The sequence below is a fragment of the Ambystoma mexicanum genome, chromosome 2q (assembly GCF_040938575.1).
Source record: "Ambystoma mexicanum isolate Mex_15411 chromosome 2q, UKY_AmexF1_1, whole genome shotgun sequence".
Taxonomy (NCBI): Eukaryota; Metazoa; Chordata; class Amphibia; order Caudata; family Ambystomatidae; genus Ambystoma; species Ambystoma mexicanum.
In genome coordinates, this window is record NC_090924.1 from 1,005,303,225 (window position 1) to 1,005,324,183 (window position 20,959).

A 20,959-nucleotide genomic window follows, 5' to 3' on the forward strand; every position below is an offset into this window, starting at 1 on the left:
TGTGATCCAAAGAGCATTGTTCTTCTTGTATATGAATACAATAAATGATTATGATATATACATAAAAAGATTGTCTAATGTATGTTAAAAAGTAGGGGCCCACGGAAGGCCTAATGTTACTTGCACTATAAATAACACTGATCTTGCAGCAAAAGGAAAGAATAGAATATATGGAGTCTTCTTTGTGTATATGGAATAAGAACTCTTGACTTATGTAATTATATTATTTTTGGTTTGTATAACATCTCAAAGGCATGTCATTCATGCTGGACTCAAACTCTGAAAATCAACAGCGCAACCAAGTGTTAAACCCTTTATGCTCATTTGACAGATTATGTGATTTATATGTTTTGAAGGTTCAACTGCTGAGTACTGTGAAGGCATCAGGAAGTAGACAGACAATTGAGGAAAATTTGGGCTACAAACTTTTATTTTAAGTTACAAAAAAACTTTGGGATAAGGCCTACCTTGCCCTATGCGAAGGTCGGATTTCCCTACCTAAATGAAATAGGATAGTCTGTCAGGAAGTCACAGTCAAAATGTGTGTGTCCAAAACCTATACTTGCCCCCACATCTTTGTTCAAACTGTGTTGATATCAGCATTAAATGTTGAGATGAGGTGAAGAGGTGAAGCAAAGCCAGACAAAGGATTGGTAGTGGAGCAATGAGTCATCTGTAGCGAACAGAGTTAATGAAAAGTAGGATCAACCAAGTCGGGGGGAAGCAATAAGGCATGGATCGCAACACTCTTATGAAATAATGCACCGTAATGACTCAAGCACCCCATAGATAGATAGGGGAGGAATTGTGTGTATAATTTTGTTTTTTCAAAAAGTTTGTACAAACTAAATGAAAATAAAAAAAAAAAAAATACAAAAAAAAAAAGATATCAGCATTAAATGAAAAAGTGTTCAATCAAAAGTTCAGAGCTTTTTCCAGCTCTTGCTTGGAAAAAGGGTTCTCCCTTCCCCAGGATTCCAAGTAGTCCACTTTTATTCACAAGGGGTTCCCTTTATAATTATATTTGGTTATTTATTTATAATGCGCCTAATACCAAAGAGGCTTCTAAGCGTGGACTCATGATTCAAATCTGTGTTGCTCTGCGTCGTCTGGCTTTCAAGTCTCTCAATGGTTTCACAACAATACAATTCCTTGGGATTCTTCCCAGCTTTCAGGCTTTTTACCTCTTTTCATCCATATCATAATGTTCGACTCTTGATGTTCACAACGTGCAAGCTTATCGTCAAGTGCCTTCTCTTTAGTGGGGTGTAGTCGGTCTAGGCACAGTTGTTGGACCACACGGTCCTCTCATTACAGGTCATGCAACCAACACACCTGGTTTGCTTCTTTTCCACAGTTGTACCACCACTGCTTCAGCTCACCAGTGGTATTATACTTATCTTTCTGCAGCCCTTTTGAACCCTTAAATTGACACTATTCACCTGCTGGATTAGCAAGCTTTTTCTTAGTGTTGCCACAATTTCAACTTGGAACTTGGACAATTCCTTTTTTCCGTATGGCTCTTGCCAATGCTAGCTTTTCTCAATTTGTACAACTCACAGTTCTTTATATTCAGCAACAATGCTTGCTTTATTTTCTATGCTTCACAGTTCCTTTGTATCGGGGAACGCTTTCCTCAGTTTTCTACTCATGTGGCATTCACTAATCATTCTTTTCTTTTGGTTTGGAATTCCAAAGTGCTGTTCATTTATTTCAAAACAAGGCAACATCAAATTCCCAGTTCTCTACTGCAGGGAATTTGCCCTTTGCATTTGCTTTCAAATGTACTGCTTTTCTGGCCCTTCTGCAGCCTTCCCATTTTCATTACAGTTCGGTATTCACTAACCATTACTTTTATCGACTTTCACTGTATCGCTGTCATTCAACATCTGAGTTTCAGGCAATCGCATTGCCTTTGCTGCCACTCACGAGCGCTCCAACCTTTCTGCACCAAGTGGCTCACACCACAGCGTCCCGGATTCACTTGGCCTCATTGATTCACTGGGTACGCTGTCTTCCTGTGCCCTTCTCCACTTTCGTCAGTACTTTGTGGCTGCTTCTGTTCCTGGCTCAGCAAACCCCTCCTCCAGGGTCTAAGACACACAGGGCTACCAGAGAGGGAGTCCTCTTGACTGCAGGAGGTCGGCAGCCTAGCCCTGCCACAGGAGACCTTCCGAAAATGCCAGCCACACTGCTTCCGCTACAGTGACTCTGCAGCACCTCAGCGTTTCGGAGACACGCCTCCCTGCCTTTACTTCCGGCTTCTCCATCTGCAAGCACTCCACAGGCGATCTCAATCTCCTGACTTCCTCCATTAGCCTTACCTGTGCAGGCCATTTATACCGCTCCTCTAGCTTCCAGTGCAGGCCATTCACATTGATTTCACAATGGTCTTGGTACTCGGCATCCATCTTCCTCATCCCAGTACGAGTGGTGTTTTTCTGTTAATAAAGTAGTATGAATGGGAGTTCCGGTGTGGTTTCTTCCTCGTCTCAGTACCAAAGAGGTCTACATTGGGAGAGGGTTTTCGATCAAAATAGGAAAGGAATTGGAAATATCCCATAAAAGCCTGGGGAATATTTGATTCCTGATGGAAGGGAAATGGGGATACATGTCTCACCCAAGGGTGCCTCATTCCCCCTTGCATATCCACCCCCCAGGGTTAGGATCCAAAAGACAGCTTTTCCCTGGCCGCCGGGGGATATTTCAGGGAAAGAGGTGAGGACGCCCTCAGATTCCTCACAGTGGCAACTTAGATCTTAAAAGACTGAAAATACTACATGGCTGCATACAACTAAAGGTTTGATGCAAGATGTTATCCAATTAGCCAATTGCACTTTTCTGAACTGGGAAACCTGGGCCAAATTATGCAATCCTGTGCAAATCACTATCTCTGTGTCCCTTATTTTCCATTACTTCTAGAGACTTTTCTGACTGCAGATCATAGCCAGATTTCCTTTAACTTGCTCTTGTCAAACTTGAACTGAAAATTCTGATTGGGGGATTAACTTTAAAAATAGCAAAAATGTACATTCGTTTTGACAAGTGAATGGCATTTATCAATCCTCTGCTTAAATGCAAATGACTTAAGATGGAAATGCTAATGGGGAAAACACATTTTACACTTCAAATATAATTGGTCATATTTCCTTAGCCCACTAGTGACATCTACAGGCCGATTCATGGAATCAACGTGTGCCGAAAAAAAGGCGCACGCGTGCGAAAACGTGCGATTCGCAGTGAAATAGCGAAAATCGCAGTGCAAGTGCGATTATCGCAGTGCAAGTGCGATTATCGCACAGAAAACATCGCACATCTATTCATGGAAGTCCGTGCACGTGCAAAATGTGGGATGTGCGCTGAAAAAGTGTGCGGCGCACAGGTCACCGAATGCCGTGCGATAAGGCCACAGCGAATTTGCACATAGCGCGGCGCACATAACAAAAGTAGGCGTAACACGGGGCGTTACACGCAGAATGGGGAACAACTCGTGAAAATGTGGGCGTCACGGGGGGGAGGGTGGGGGCGGGGGTGGGGGGAGTACAGGAGGCAAGTGCGCAGAACGCCCACACGCTCACCTACAACACGTATTCATGGAATCGAATAGGGAAAAACAGCGCACGGCCAAAGACGGGCACAGGCCCATACATGTCCACCACACGAACAGGTCTGGGCCTGGGGGAGCGTGTGCGTGTATTTCAGGGGTGCGCGAGAAGTTCCACACGCGATTGGCCTGGGCGTGTGTATTTCAGAGGTGCGCGAGAAGTTCCACACGCGATCGGGCCTGGGGGAGCGTGTGCGTGTATTCCAGGGGAGCGCGAGAAGTTCCACACGCGATTGGCATGGGCGCGTGTATTTCAGAGGTGCGCGAGAAGTTCCACACGCGATTGGCCTGGGCGCGTGTATTTCAGAGGTGCGCGAGAAGTTCCACACGCGATCGGGCCTGGGGGAGCGTGCGCGTGTATTTCAGGGGTGCGCAAGAAGTTCCACACGCGATTGGCCTGGGCGCGTGTATTCCAGAGGTGCACGAGAAGTTACACACGCGATTGGCCTGTGCGTGTGTATTTCAGGGGTGCGCGAGAATTTTCACATGCAATTTCAGCAGGGTACGTGTATTTCAGGGGTATGCAAGAATTTTCACACGCGATTTCAGCAGGGTACGTGTATTTCGGGGGTGCCGGGGAGTCCTACATGTGATTTGGCAGTGTGGGTCCTCCCAGGTGTCCCCTGTACACCCTCCACGGCCCCTGCAGGCAGCCCACACCACAGGGGACTACCCTGCATCCCTGGTCATGTCCCGCAGGCAGCCCACCCAACATGGGCATGCCCCCCAACAAAGGCACATGTCTCCTTGCACTACTGATCACCAACTCCTGTCCCCTTGGACCCCCACCCCCAGCATTGCAGGGCACCTGCCAGCAGGCCCCCACTCATGTCCCCCAGCCAACATGTCATCACAATCTAGATCCCTGGCCCTTATGGTCAGCCTCCAAATGCAAAACACCCACTCGAGTATTGCATCCACCCACTAACCCCAATAGCAAGTTTGGAAATGAACACATGGCCCTCACATACACCCAATGGGTGTCAGTGAATCTCAAAACCCATGTCAGGATATGCATGATACCAATGAGATGATACTACACATTGAAGTTTGATGAAAAAAATGTATTAAAAACAGCATAAATGGAATAAAAAATAAAGAAATGACAATGGGAATCAAAAACCAAAAGCAGCATGTCCGTAAAATAATGAAAAACGACAAATCATAATCCAAAGGAAAGGTGTCCAAAGTTACAGTTCAAGAAAGTAAATCCAAGGTAAAAACAAAACCGAAAACCATTGTTTCATGGGTAAATCAAAAAAAAAAAAAAATCCAACAGTCAACTATATACAGATAAACAAACCAGGGTCCATGATCCCAACTGAAGAAATGAAACCTACATAAAAATACTACCTAATAAAATAAAACTATATACAAAAATGTGGCCCATTGTCCAAAAGGTCCAAAATCTATTTTCAGCAAGACTTGGTTAGGAGACGTATTGGTTTCCAGGGCTGGGGTCAGGCCTGGAAACACTACATTCCAAAAGACTAACCTGAAAAAATTATGGATTCAGACAGCAACCACTAAAATTCACCCCAAAGTCGGTACACCGCAATTACATCTCCACACCAAAATCTTTAGCCAACCCTGCGTCCCCACTATCCCTTTGTGTGCTCTTGTCGTCTAGACCCAGTAATGGCAGATTTTAAGCACAATCTTCACTAACCCTACTGCCAAAATCAAACCCTATTACAGCTGACGCATTACCCAAGTATCACAGTATGCAGGACCTTGACTGTGCCCTTTTAGCTATTTAGTTGTGCAATATAATCAGGGTACCAGAACTGTAGATTATGTGGGGCAATTCCAGGAGTGACAGTCGACGGCCTGCCCAACAGCAGTACGTTTCCTCCTAGGATTGTCTATACATTTTATATTACTAATAAATCCTACCATGGCAAGTCAAGTAATTGTCGCTTCATCGTTCATGTAAACGTTAATTATAAAAGAAGAGGGGAAAGGTTTGTGCCAGGACCCCAGGGAGTGGCAGTCTGGTGGGTCAAGTATGGTCCTAAGGAAGACGCAGATTTAAGTAGTATTGCAGCGGGTGACGAGCAGCAGTTTTGTGATGTATGTAAGGCGTGGCCTTGGGGTGCTAAGTGAGTAAGGCACTGTCAAAAATCTTAGAATCAGTATCTCTGTGGTGGTGAAATGGAAGGGGCATACTTGATGCAATTTGGTTTCCTTTTTCCAGTGGCAATTTTCTCCTGGCAGCTGTCTCTAAAGGGTTGGTGCACGACACGATTTCCCAGGCACAGTAACAATCATGTGCATTGGCAAGCGGCATTCATTTTGTGTGGGGCCTGCAGAAAGTTGTGTTTGTATGCACTTTGTTTGCTCACTCTGTGGTACTGGTGGGCTACCAGGAAACCGGTCCTAATGAACATACAGAAGAGGATTATCCAGAAACGTTTATCTCCAGGCAGTAGCTTAGTACATCAAAGCAGTCAAGGGAGCAGGGTAGAAATGAGGGAAAGTAGACACACAAGCATATAACAAAAGAATGGCCACGCAGTCAATGACAAATGTATACAGTTCAGCAAAAGTTGGCCAGAAAAGAACATCTACATTACTGATAAGTACCATGATCTGGAAATGAAGCAGATACAAATTGTAGTGACCCTAAAGGGACCCACCAAATAGAAACTAACATATAACCATTCCTTACAGGAAAGTAAACGTTTCAGTACTTTTAAAAGGAGTTCAGAATTGTTCAAAGGTCCACAGGAAACAGTGGGGTAAAGACCAGAGGGACCTCCCGGTTACAGGTAAGGTAGGCAAGCTGCAGAGAAGTCCTAGAAAAATAAAATGTACAGTGGATAACAGTTCCAGAGGGAGACACTTTTACAGTTGGGTGCCCTGAAGACAGGTCTGCACTATGTGAAGGCGGCTGAAGGAGTGGTCCATGGAAATACATGGGATCAAGGTTCAGAGAGGAGTTGTAGAAGCAGAGTCTAATTGTGGTAACCGTTCCGCCCAGTGTAAGGGGCCTTCATGGAGTGTTCTAAGGAACAAGACGAACGGTCCAGATGAGATTGATGGAATCCCAAGTGGCTGGCCCTCAAGACAAAGGAGCAGTAAAAAGTTTTCAGATTGGGACCTTTGCCACAAGCCAGCAGATACCTTGGTCTGAATTCAACACTGCCTGACAGGACATTGAAGAGTTTCAATTGAAGAAAGGACGGCAGAAGACTTTGGGGTGAAGCAGACACTTTCCAACAGCAGAAGCAACAGTCTGGTCTCCATTAGCAAAACTGTGCTTCAACTTGGAAGCAGGATACAAGTGGCAAAGAGCTTCAAAGGAGGGGCATAAAAGAGCTGTGGAGGCTAAGGATGCAACTGTCCCTACCAGATGAAGGGGAGCGAAAGGGACAGCTGATTCCATCTGGTGGCAGCGCAAAGAGCTTTGCTTTACAGGAGTAGCAGTCCAACAATAGAACTTCTAGCAGGATCTTCTGCAAAATCTACATTCCCAAGAGGTGGTCCCGGCTCCCCCAAATCCCAATATACACAAGCAGGGTTGGAGGTAACTCTTATTTCCACCAATTGCATTCCATGCTCAATTCAAACATCTGCCTTACTCCCAAACTGTAAAGGCCAGCCTCCCTCTCCTTTTCTCAGGCTTCAGCATGGGCATACAGAGGGAAAGTGTCTGGTAGACCCTCACGCCAGTTAAAACTATCCTTTCCAGACAGGCTGGCTTTGTGAACCCTGCCAAGTGTTATGGCCAAGTCTTAGGGCCTCAGCATACATGCTAAAATGGCAACAAAGCTAGATGCCCAATTACAGAACTTGAATGCAAGACCTCCCTTTCATCTTTTTTCAAGGAGAGAATTACCACTATTGCAGTAAAATGCCTACTCTGTTGCATTTTGTAAAAAAAATCCAAAGCTTCCACTAGCCTGTAACGAAGACTGTCTTGGGAGAAAATGCAGGCAGGGACATTGCGAGATGCTTTTGGGCTACCCCTACCATGGTAGCCATAGGGGCAACAACGTAGCACATACTAAATAGAGGTGCAGTATCCAGTGATGCTTTGGATTATGCCTCACAGGGAAGAAGAGGTCTGGACACTGAAGACAGTACAAGTGTCAGGGGGCTCACTCAAAGGAATGAAAGTGACCCTCTTACCTAAAAAACACATTGGAGAAAAAAAATGAGGGCAAAGTTTTAAATTTTCAGTTCACAATCCGCAGTCTATCGTTACAAGTTACAACTAAAGTTAGATGTTTTGAGGCACGCTACATAACTGCTGATATTTCCAGTAACTTGGTGGGTACTGTGGAGGATGGATGCGATTTTGGTACTGACCGAGTACAAGTACTGTTTTACCAATTTTGGGTGCTAGGTCGAGCACCATGTTTTTTCGTTATTTTCCACTTTTTTCATGTTCTGTTTTAATAGAAGGGTAAAGAAAAACCCACCAGGTGAAACGCTATTTTTGCTTTCCATAGGAAAACCAAACTGAAGTAGAAAGCTTGGAAAATTAAATAACTAAATGCTTACCGCATGGGTTCACAATTTTAAATGGTTGATAAGAGAAGGAATTTGAAAGATGTACCATATTTGATGAAAAATTAGGGGGTGGTGTTCTATCCAGGCCTGATGCATGTTTAAAACTGGAACATTGCTTTGGCGAGAGAACAGCAAGAAACAATCCTCTTCACAGTTTGAAAGCAACTTGCTAAATCAGGCAAAGTCCCTGCGCCACTATCAGTGGAGGCATCATCGGCTGCTTCGTGAGCATTGCTCGGCTCACTTCCACGGTAACGGAGGCTGCTCTGCCCTTCCTGCTGGAGCAGGCATCCGAGGGATCCTTCCATTCCCCGCTAGACTGCAGCACCTCAGCGCATTGTGGGAGACGTGCCTCATAGTCCGTCCCTGATCCTGTTCTGGGCTAAGTCAGGCAAAGTCCCTCCATCACTGCCGGCACACGGAAGCATTCTTCTCTGCTCCTCACAGTTTTCTCCCATCTACATTGTCTGTTCGTTCTTACAGTGCAGCTTCCCATCGACGTACCTCCATCTCATCCCCTGCGCTACATCCCTATCCCTGGCTCCGACTCCCGCCCACACCCGACTCCCGCCCACACCCTCCTCATTTCTGGGTTCGAGTCCGGGGCGCGTGTTGCCCTTTCCCCAATTATTTCTTTGCACTGTCGCGCCTTTTTTCCCTCTCGTTTTTTTTTGGTTTTCCCTTTCTCCATGACCTCCACAAACATTTCATTTAACTTCAATAACTTCATCCATACCCCTCTCGTCGCCCTTCCCCCTCTCAATCGTGGCCTTTGGAAAGAGCGTTCAATCTGCAATTCTGTTAATGACACTTTTTCGTCGAAATCTTAATATTCACTGTCTCACTGAAACATGTCTCACACCAACTAATCTCGTCACTCCAGCTGTGCTTTTTTCTTCTACTACACTTCTTTCCCCCACAACCGCTGCCTCGCAGGCCCAGGTGGGGGTGTTCTTTTCCCACTCCTAATCTGCCTCTTTCAGTCCTTCAAATATCCGTTCATGTGTTTCACTAAACCTTTCTATTGCCTTCCTTCTGATCTACCGCCCCCCTGAGCTGGCCAATTCCTTTTGCAATGACCTTGATCATCTACAATGTTCTCTTCTCCCATTAGATGCTCCTCAGATTCTGGAACTATGACTCTGCCCTTTCTCTTGCTAAACAACTCTTTTACACTAACCTTTTTGAGTCTCTCTCGTCGGACCCTCGCCGTTTGTTCCAGATCCTTAATCAGATTCTTTGTCCGTCCACCACTCCTGATCCCTCGCTCTTCTCATCTGTCTGCTTCTGACCTTGCCTCTTACTTTTTTCCAAAGTCACTCTTTGCTCATCTATTGTTTCTTTTGCTGCTCCCCCTCTCCATGTTCCATCGTCCTCTTCCCTGCCTTTGTCTTCTTTTCACCAACTCACTGCCTCAGATATTCTGGCTTTCTTTCCAAAGCCCGTCCCACGGCCACTCCTGATGCTCTTCCCTCTTCTCTTATTCCCAATGTCAATCCCGGTCTCTCTTCCTACTTGGCTCTCCTTTTCAACCTCTTGCTTCCGTTCTCCACCTTTCCTTCTTTATCCAAACATGCTTGGATTCTCCCCATTCTTAATAAGCCTTCTCTGGACCCATCTCTCCCCTCTGGCTATCGCCCAATCTCGCCGTTACCTTTTCTCTCCAAGCTTCCAGAGCATATCGTCTACTCTCAAGTCTCTTCTAATGTTAACACTTCCACCCGTCTTCCCATCTATCAATTTGGTTTTCGGCCTCTCCATTCCACCAAAACTGCTCTTCCATGTCTGACTTATCTGCTCGCTACGCTAGGTAATCCTCTCTCTTGGTCTTACTTGATCTGTCTGCTGCGTTTGACATGGCCGATTACTCTCCTCTTCTTTGTTCTCAGTATTATCTTGGTTCTATTCTACAATGGTTTGACTCATCTCTCTAATCACACCTACTCTGTATCTTGGGCTGGTCTAAATTCTCTCATCTTTCCTTTTCAGTATGAGTTTCACAAGACTCGGTTCTGGGTCCCCTGCTTTTCTCCCTTTACATCATTCCTCTCTCATCACTCCCTTTGGTCTGTCCCATCATGTTTATGCTGACGATATATATATGGGATACATTACTCACCGTAATCGTATTTCTGATGCTTGTATCTGCTTAGATTCACATGCTGTGCATAGGCCGACATCTAGTGGAAGCTGCGGAGTATTACAGTTTGTTTTTCGAAAGTCGAAAATGGGCGTCGACACAGGGCGTGCCAGTAATACTATCCCTAGTGTGACGTCCACTGTACCCATGATCCCTCACGCGTCAAGGATCCCCAGATTGTGTTTTTCCTGACATGAGGTAGCATGAGGAGTAGCGTGAGTACAGATAGTCCAAGCAGATAGACAGAAAGGTAAGACTACAAGCAACCATGCGCCTTCTCTCGGAGGGGAGGAAGGGTGGGTCGCATGTGAATCTAAGCAGATACAAGCATCAGAAATACGATTACGGTGAGTAATGTATCCCTTCTGAGGCTTGTGGAATCTGCTTAGATCACATGCTGTGCATAGATTAGCGAGCAGTACCAGAAGAAGGAGGTGGGATGTGAGAAGGGTCATGAGCAAACAGGTGTCTTAGAACCGCTTGTCCCACTTGTGTATCTGTCTTGGAATGAGTGTCAATGCAGTAATGCTGAGTAAAAGTGTGAATAGAGCTCCAAGTAGCTGCTTTGCAAATGGTGTCGAGGGGAACATTTGCAATGAAAGCCAGAGTGGCCCCCATGCCTCTAGTAGAGTGGGCCCTTGGCGTAAAAGGCAGAGTCTTTTCAGAAAGAGAGTAACACAGCTTATACAGTTGATAATCCACTTCGAGATAGCGCCCTTAGAGACGCGATCCCCCTCTCTGCCTGTAGCTACGGAGACAAACAGTTGATCTGTTTTCCTTAGCGGTCTGGTTTTATTTACATAGTATAGGACCGCCCTACGCACATCTAGGGTGTGTAGTTTCACCTCAGCCGAGCTTTGTGGGTTTTGGAAGAAAGCCGGAAGCTCGATGGACTGGTTTACGTGGAACTTGGATATGAATTTTGGTGAGAACCTAGGGTGTGTGCGTAAAACCAGTTTGTCCTTGTGGATAGTAAAGAAAGGATCTTGCACTGACAGAGCCTGAATTTCACTGACCCTTCTTATGGAGGTAATGGCTACTAAGAAGGCCGTTTTATAAGTCAGGTGTTTGAGACTACTTTTATGCATGGGTTCGAAGGGGGGGCCCATGAGCTTAGATAGCACCACGTTGAGGTCCCATCCTGGCGGTGGGTTCGAAATAGGAGGGTGAAGTCTCTTTACTCCTTCCATGAAGGCTTTAACCACTGGTACTTTCCACCACAAGACCTTGTTATGGGATGTGGTGTAAGCCGAGAGGGCTGCCAGGTGTACTTTCAGAGAGTTAAAAACCAACCCTGCATCCAGCAGGTGGAGCATGTATGTTACAACGTTGGAAGGAGTGCAATCAACTGGGTTGATTTGTTTATTCTGGCACCAGATAACGAATCTTTTCCACTTGTCAAAGTAACAGTGCCTTGTATTTGGTTTCCTGGACACTTTTAGAATGTCCATACACCTCTGTGGTAATTTGAGATGTCCAAACTCTATGACTTCAGGAGCCATGCTGCTAGGTTCATAGAGTTGGGTTCCTGATGCACTGTTTGACCTTGTTGCTGGGACAGAAGGTTGTACCAGGCTGGGAGTCTGATGGGCTCGCACACCGCCATCCTGCATAGGTGTGGAAACCATGGTTGTCTCGCCCACATGGGAGCAACTAGGATGAGCGTCATCGATTCCTTGTTCATCTTGTACACCACCTTCCTGATGAGAGGAGTTGGTGGAAAAGCGTACGCAAACATCCCTGACCAGTTCATCCACAGGGCATTCCCCTGGGAGTCCGGTTGGGGGAACCTGGATGCAAATCCTGGGCATTGTTTGTTTTCGCTTGTGGCGAATAGGTCTATAGTGGGGAAACCCCACTGAGAGAAGAGATCTTCTACTACGTCTCTGTGAAGGACCCATTCGTGTTCTTCTGGGAGGGAGTCTCTGCTTAGAGCATCCGCTAGGGAATTGAGCTCCCCTGGAACATGTTGCGATGACAGGAAGATGTTCCGTCTGAGTGCCCATATCCATATTTTCTGGGCAAGCTTGGACAGATTTGGCGAACGAGTCCCTCCTTGTTTGTTCAGATAGAACATGGCTGTCGTGCTGTCCGTCCTGATCTGCACCGACAAGTTCAGTAGATGGGGCTCGAACGCCTGCAGCGCTCGGAATACTGCGAGAAGCTCTAGCAGATTGATGTGGTTCTTGGCTACTGAGTGAGACCAGAGACCCTGAGCTGTGTGGTGGAGATGGTGAGCTCCCCACCCCGTCAGGCATGCATCTGTAGTCACCACTGCCTGTACTTCGGGATCGTAAAAGGGTTTCCCCTTTGCGAGATTCTCTCTTGTCCACCAGTGTAGGTTCTGTACGAGTGTTGGCGAAACGACCACTAGATCGTCCCACTGACCACTTGCCTGAGACCACTGTTTCGCTAACCATTCCTGCATGGGACGCATGCGCAGACGCGCGTGTTGGACCAGGTAAATGCATGACGCCATCATGCCCAATAACCGCATAGCTTTGCGTACTGTTATCTGTTGACCTGACTGATAATGCGGAATTTGCAGAAGTATATTCCGAATTCTTTCTTCCGAAGGGAAGGTCAATCCTTTCTGAGTATCTAGGATAGCTCCTAGAAACTGTTTTGAGGTGCTTGGCACCAGACTTGACTTTTTCTCGTTGATGGAGAAGCCTAATTCGTGGAGGAGGTCGATAGTCCTCTGAATGTTTGACCTGCAGATTCCTGGGGTTTCCCCCGTTATGAGCCAGTCGTCCAGATAAGGGTACACTGGGATTGCCTCCCTGCGTAGGTGTGCAGCTGCCACCACCAGTACCTTGGTGAATACCCTTGGTGCTGAAGCTATCCCGAAGGGCAGTACCTTGAATTGGTAGTGGCGACTGTCCACCTTGAAGCGCAAGTATTTTCTGTGCGCCGGGAGCATGGAAATATGAAAATAGGCATCTTTCATATCCAAGGTTGCCATGTAATCCCCCTTTTTTAGGAGTGGGATTACCTCTTGTAGCGTGGTCATACGGAATTTTTGGGGCTTGACATACTTGTTGGCAGGCCGTAAGTCCAAAACTGGGCGCATTGTTAAATCTTTCTTTGGCACAAGGAAGTAAGTTGAATAGATACCCTTGTTTACCTGGTGTCCCGGGACGAGTTCTATCGCGTCCTTTTCTAGCAGAATGGCGATCTCCTCGAGGAGGATCTTCTGATGTTGTAAAGAGTGGACTTTTTGTCTTGGAGGATGGTTTAGGGGACGTTGCAGTAGTTCTATACAGTACCCATTGGATACCGTTGACAGCACCCATCTGTCGGATGTTATCCCTTCCCATGCCTGGGTGAAGCTGGATATTCGTCCCCCTACTGGGGTTGCATGGGAAGGGACCCTGAACTGAGCGTCACTGCTTTGGTGGAGGCGTGCCTCCTCCTCTACTGGGGCTGCCTCTGCCTCTACCACGTCCTCTTCTACTAGCCCTACCATACCCCTGGGTAGACTGTTGTGAGTTGGTGTTCCACTGTGTACCCTGGGTGTGGGAGTAGCTATTTCCTCTATTGGAATTTTGGCCGCGGGGGCGACGAAAATTGCCGTTCCCTCTTTGGTTAGGTGGTTTGGTAGTTAACTGGCCAAGGGATTTGAGGGTGTCGAATTCTTCCTTAGCGTTTTTTAGAGCATCCTCGACTGCCTTCCCAAACAGGAGATCACTTTCCACTGGTTTGTCTAAGAGTGCAGCTTGTGTTTCTGCTTTGAATCCCGACTGCCTCAACCAAGCATGTCTTTTGATGACAGTCCCCTCTGCTATAAGTCTACCCGCATTGTCTGCGGCGTCCAGAGTTGCTTTTAAAGTGCAGCCTGAGACGTTTCTTCCTTCTGCACAAATGCGAACTAGCTGGCTCTTAAGGGGTTCGGGAGCAGAATCTATTAGTGCTGCCACTTCTTCCCACTGATGACAGTTGTAGCTAGCCAACAGTGTGGTGGAATTCGCGATTCTGGCTTGGTAGGCTGCCGTGGAAGCTACTTTTCTGCCAAAACCATAAAGTTTTTTACTTTCTTTGTCGGGGGGAGCCTCAGAGGAAGATAATGGTGTACCAGCTCTTTTGCGGGTGTTGGTTACTACTAGAGAGTCTGGCTTAAGTTGACCTCTAATATATAGGGGGTCCGACTGGGCTGCTTTAAACAGCTTCTCCACCCTCGGGTTCACAGGTCTTGTCAGGTTTGGGTTGACAAGGGATGGTGCTATTCTGCGTTGAATAGATTTCAGGATGGGAATGGTCTGGGCTATTGGCTTCCTTTCCCCTATTAGTTCTTCCGCAAAGTCCCTTTCTTCCTGGACACCTCGTGTGTCTATGTGGAAGTGGTTAGCTGCCCGAAAGAGCAGTTCATTCAGGAGGGGCTGATTATCTATTGGGGAATCAGACACTGGGGCTTCCCTTTCGACTGGTGAGTCCATTCGGAAAATATCTGGGCTATTTTCTGGCTCATCCTCGTCTTCGTCTTCCCCGTAATAATCTGATCCTGCGAGATCTTCTGGCATGTCAATTTCCTGACCCTCTATAAGGGAAGAGTTTCCTTGGTCTGTAGGGAAGAGGTAAGAATAGGGCTGGACCTCGATGGGGTCTAAAGGCCTTAATGGTGTCTCGACCCGGGGTCTTTTATTTGGAGGGATAGGGTCCCTTGACCCTGAGGGAGAATCTTCCTGAGGGTTTAAAGCTAGGAGTTGTTCAGGGTGTCTTTCGAAGAAATTCGCCAAGGAAGACATCCTTGACATTACTCTGTCAATGTCCTCGCATGACCAGAGTTTGGAGCTTGGGGTGACCTTGCTGGGACTTTCTATGGACTGGCCCTGAGAAGACTTGGACGGGGAAGTCAGTTCTTTTGTTGTGGGTTGTTTACTTTGCTGTTTACCCCTTCCCCGTGGGTGGAAGTGTGTTTACCCTTTCCCTTATCTTTCGACGCCTGGCGTCGAGGATCGGAGGTGGAATCCCTGTCTTTCGAAGTAGCCTTCGAAACTGGGCCCTCTTTACTCCCAAGTGATGTACCCTTTTCTTGGGGTGCAGGCTGGGGATGGAAGTCGTGTTCGTCTCCGGACGATTGATCTTCCGTGATGTTAATGGTCGAGGCACTATGTGCAAGTGTGGAGGCTTGCCTGACGTCGTGCGGCGACCTCGACCGGGACCGCCCAGAGGACGTCCTTTCGGACCGCTCCTTCTGTGCCTCTTTCCGAGGTTTCGACGACGTCGAATCTCGGGTGGATTTTTTGTGTTTAGCGTGTGTATGTGTAACGCTTTTGTCGCCGGGGGACTTCCCCATAGTCGCCGGGACGGACGACCTTCCGAGGCCGGGGACGTGCGTTCGGCTGTCTTTCGACGCCTTGGTGCCCTCGCCGTCCGAAAGTTCGGCGTCGCTGCCGTCGCTGAAGGTACCCTCCGCCTCCATAGCTGCTAGCTTGGCGTGGTGGGCCCAACGCTTGGTGGAGCGGTCCTTGAGAGTTTTGGGCTTAAACCTACTACAGGCCCTGCAACCCGCCTCGGGGTGGTCTCTGGGTAGGCAAAGATTGCACGTAGCGTGCTTATCTACCCAAGGGTATTTTTTATTACACTTGGGGCAAAACTGAAAGGGCGTACCCTCCATACGCGCCTGTGGGCAGCGGGCAAGTGTGTGTAGGTAATAAGGTGTCTATATATATATATATATATATATATATATATATATATATATATATATATATATATATATATCTATATAGCCGAGTGTGGAAGTGTACCACCCCCCACTCTCCCTACTTGTAGGGCCGAGGCCAGCGGCCCAGGCCCGAGCCGAGGCGGAAGCCTCAAGGCCCAATCCGTCGGCATTCGACGTTGATCTCCTCCCCGGTTCGGCGTCGAGATGTTGATCGACGAAGGTTGACAAAACGGGGCAAATTAGAATTATTTTAAGTGAAAATATGGCAAAGCCAGGGAACTCCGATGAAGTGCTTCCGACCAGAATGGCGGAAAAAAACAATCTGGGGATCCTAGACGCGTGAGGGATCATGGGTACAGTGGACGTCACACTAGGGATAGTATTACTGGCACGCCCTGTGTCGACGCCCATTTTCGACTTTCGAAAAACAAACTGTAATACTCCGCAGCTTCCACTAGATGTCGGCCTATGCACAGCATGTGATCTAAGCAGATTCCACAAGCCTCAGAAATATATATATATATGTATATATATGTATATTATATATACACACACACACACACATATATATATATATATACACACACACATACATCTCTCTCCCCCTCCCCTCCTCCCTCCCTCTCTCCCTTCCTGCCTCCCTCCCTCCATTCATTCATTCACTCCAAACCTACATTCTGCCTTGACTTCTTGCAATTCAGTCTTGAATGTCGACCCACTTTATCCATCTATAGCCATCCAAGACTGAAGCTCTTTTCTTCCCTGCCAGAACTGTCCGCCCCACCCTGCCTCCTTCAATCTTTTTCCCACTTCTCTCCCCATGTACCTCTCTGCCTGGAATCTTGGTGTCATTCCCGACTCATCTTTCCTTTTCTAGCCAGATTTCCACTCTTTCCCACTCTTCTCGGTTCCAGCTCTTTAATATCTGCCACTAAAATTCTTATTTTCCCTTTGCTCTCGTCTGTTTTACTGTTCTTCCCTGCTAATAGGTCTTCCTGAGACCCATGACTCACCTCTTCTATCTATAACTCGGCTATACGTCTCCTCTTCCCTCTATCTTCTCGTATTCCATTGCCCCTGCGCTTGCCTCACTTCACTGGCTCCCCTTTGAATCACGTCTGTTTAACTTTACCCGTCTGGTTTTTAAATGTCTTCACACTCTTGCCCAACCCAATCTCTCCTCTCTTATTTCTTTCTATGTCCCATCTCACGCTCAAGCTCATTCTTCTCACTGTCCCTCGTCCTCCTTGTGCCAATGACCATTTCCGTTCTTTTTTACTTCAGGGCCCTAAACACTGGAAAGCACACTCTCTCCCCCCCCTTCCTTCCATCTCGTCTTCCTTTTTTCCACTCTCACTTGAAAACGCACATGCTTAATTGTTAATGTGTATACTCCATTTCATTATGTATTATTTGGACCATCTCATTTTTTGTACAGTGCTTTGGTGTATAGCGCTACATAAACAAAAATCAAATCAAACTTGCAACTTTAGGAACATGCATGACGAACACATACATGAATAATTTAAGGTACGTTATAAGAACAAGAGAAGAGATATGGATAGTCGGCAACCCGATCTTAGATGAAGTTGAACATGGTAAAAGGATGACAGCATTCTTTAAGTTGTTTAAAAGAGTTATCCCAAGACAAAAAAGCAGGAAAAGGGACACACTGTGGTACTGATTGGAATGGTAAGCAGCAGAGAAAGAAAAGAGAATTTTTCCAATTAGCTATGTAACAAGGAAAGATGGATGTTCTGTGTTTTGAGAGAAAAAGAGTGTTTTGGGATTATACTACATACCAATTCCAGTATGCTTTTTATGAGTCTAAATGTTGATCGACCGTGTGGGTGAAAAGGAAGAGAATAGGTTTCCTAAAGGGGCTCCAGGGAAACTAGGATGTCTGAAGATTAGTTTAAAACATTTTTTTTTTAATCAGTGCAAGATGGAGTATTCCAGTGTTTGTAGGAAGAGTGGTCATGCAAGTAGAAAATACTGGTGAATGTAGAGGTTCAGAGTGCCAACATGACCACATCGGGTTCTTCCTCGGATGCCAGCAACCAAATAGGTTAGACAGGTGCGTCTGTCGATATTGCATCTGCATGCCATAAATTACACTCCTAGTCAAGGGCAGTTACTGTGTCCATTACTCCAGAGGAAATGTGTTTGAATTGGTTTCAACAGCATCCGTTTTCCTGAAACTAAGGACAATTCAATGAGAAAAGAAAAGGGGGTGGATTCAACTTCCAAGAATGTTTTGATAGTGGAAAAAGACTACCCAGAACACGACAGAAGGCTGGAACATGTTTTGGGACTTTTAGGGAAGGCAGGATTGACGACAAAAGAAGCACTGTTCTGAAGTAGAATAGAGTACCTTGGTTGCACTGTTGATGGTGGATGGCGTCAAACAAAAAACACCTTGTGTGAGCTGTTGTGGAAGCTCCAACATCTAAAAACTATGCTGAAATACTAGCTCCTTGGTCCTGTGAAGTATTACTTCAAATGAGTACAATATGGTGCAACGAGGACAAGACACATGAGGTGATTAGGGAAGAAGAATGCACGGTTTTCCTGGAATGCGAGTCATATTTTGGGGGCTTTGGGAGAGCATAAGGGGACTCTGCGGGAAGGGGAAGGCACCCTCCTGATGATGCGACCCCTGCAGGTGGTATGCATCGAATCCCCTAGAAACCACCCTGCCTTCCCAATACCATGCAACAAAAAACCCTGAACTACACTCTCAAGGGAAACCATACTCATGTAAAGCACCAGTACATGTGGTGTGTGCATCAATACACAATGCACCTTTTTGGGAGGCCAAGGATTTCCTGGTAAGTACTTAGAGCAACAGCTTGAGGACGACGGCACAATTACAGTTTTGGCTGGCTTTGTCCTGCGGCTACACCTTTGAAGAACATGGATGAAATAAACTTTCCAAGGAAAAACAGTCAAGACCAAGAAAGGTTTTTATGCAGAGAGGCAACAGAGTCATGGCTCGGGCTGGCCACCCGTTTCCGGCCATGTATGCATCATTTTATGTGGAGTGAAATTCATCAAAACAGAGCATAAACCAGGCTGGAGAAATGGATTACAAGATTTTTAGTCAAGCTTTCCAAGGACGTAAAATAGTGTGAGAGAATGTATAGACCGGAGTAAGGAGGCAAGCCTAGTCTGGTGTCTTGAGGGGTTGGTGCAAGTGCAAGATGGCGGGTGGGAAGAATGCAGGTGATGGTCTTGGAGGAGGGGGTGCGGGGGGGGGGGTGGGGGGTTGGTAAATAAGGCCCTCAGCAGTGAACGTGAGGTCATGCCTCTGAAAGGCTGGTAGAGCTGAAAAAAAATAATAAATCACCTGCAATTTAACAGATTCTTCCGGTTTCTCTCAGGCTTTTCTAGAGATACTCTACTGGAGTGTACACGTGCTTGACCTTAGAAGCTGCTCCAAGCACCGCCATTGGCACACGACTTTCCTCCTTGTACAGACATACGAAGGCCACAACAGCAAGAACTGGATACAGATGAGACGTCTCAAAACTAGCATTTTAATGAAGTCACAGGGACACCAGCAATTCTGGATTTACTTCAACACTGCGATATGACTGCTTGGCGGTTGAGGGTCAATGGCAGTCGCAGAGCTCACATATTGCTTGCGAATAACTCCGTAACACTGATATCCTGTCCGGAAACAGAGGACAAGGAGGGGAAAAAGGGGCATGGGTTTTCAGTACACAAACAAAAGCAGTGCTAGGGTCTCCCAAATCTCAACATAAACAACAACAACAACAAAAACACTACACTCAGTTGCAACCCCTAGCCTCCTTCACCTCCCACCAACAGGGCATAAAGACACGCTTTAGGATGTGGATGCTTGCTTTGCTTAAAGTCCACGCTCCAATAAAAAGTCAAGCATTAGATTGTTTTCTCATCAAAATCTCCCACCACTCCTAAAAAACACAGCAGAAAGGTACATGTGTGTGTCAACCAAACTTCATTGCTAGTATTCATTGTACTATTGAAGCAGCATAGACTATTCAGATTTTTATAATTCGCATGCAGTGGACAGGAATTTACCTGAAATGTTAGGCTTCTCTTTTGCAACTGAATAGGTAGAAAACATCCACTGTCCTGAAGATTCCCATGACTCCATATCTTTTTGAATCATATCTCTTAAAACATAAAAAAAGAAAGTTGAATGGGTAAAAATATAAACACAATGTAGCAAGTCGCAACAAACGGTAGCTATTTTGCAGGGGACTACAAGGATGGTTTTGGAGAAAAAAAAAGTAATAACACAGACCCCTACCTATGACATCCCTATTTTCTTCCATATAATTTTTATGAACCTTTTCAGTATAACATTACAAACTCACTCCCAGAAACCAGAAACCACCCACCCCCCCCCCTCACCTCCTGGTCCGGTCGTGAGCTCCAACACCTCCAGTCCACTCTTTCCTTGAGCACAGCCCTTTGGCTCCCCTTTCTGTTAACTTCAGCCCCTCCATCATGTCCGTCCTTTTGCTAGCAAAACGGAATGCTATGTGTCCATTGCAGTAGTACCAACAGTCTTGTTCTTTTTGGGCACTAGCCCCCGCTAACCCCTTCGTTGAGATACTCCATAACTATTGCCCAATCTGCTAGAAAGCCTTGGTGGTCTGCTCGTAATGAGTAGGACACCCACTCCATGGTCACAAAATTCCACACCCTGCCCACCCATTCATGCTCCAATGGGGGATTTTGATTTCCATCTTTGCGCCACTGACAGGGCGTCTGCCATCATCAGAATAACAGACATTACTCTCTGTTTTGGTTGGTAGGTCCCCAAGGTGGGCACCTATTCCAAGAAGTGCCAGCCCCATGTTCCCCACTTCCTCTATCCCCAGAGTCCTCCTTAATGCCTCCGATATTGTAGCCCCATGAAGAATAAATGTGCGGGCATTCCCACCAGATGTGGCTCCAAGACCCTACCATACAACATTCCCACCAGCACATTTCTGGTGCTGAAATGTAGAATGTATGCAGCCTTTCCGGCATT

At 46.5% G+C, this 20,959-nt stretch overlaps 1 protein-coding gene across 1 annotated transcript in view; it reads right to left on the reverse strand.

The window, feature by feature from the left end:
- The window catches only part of NUP42 (nucleoporin 42), a 528,594-nt gene that overhangs the window by 219,522 nt on the left and 288,113 nt on the right, over positions 1–20,959 (reverse strand). Inside the window, exon 3 of the mRNA XM_069648326.1 lies at positions 19,999–20,093. Coding sequence (XP_069504427.1) covers positions 19,999–20,093 — 95 coding nt within the window. The remainder of the gene's footprint in view (positions 1–19,998; positions 20,094–20,959) is intronic.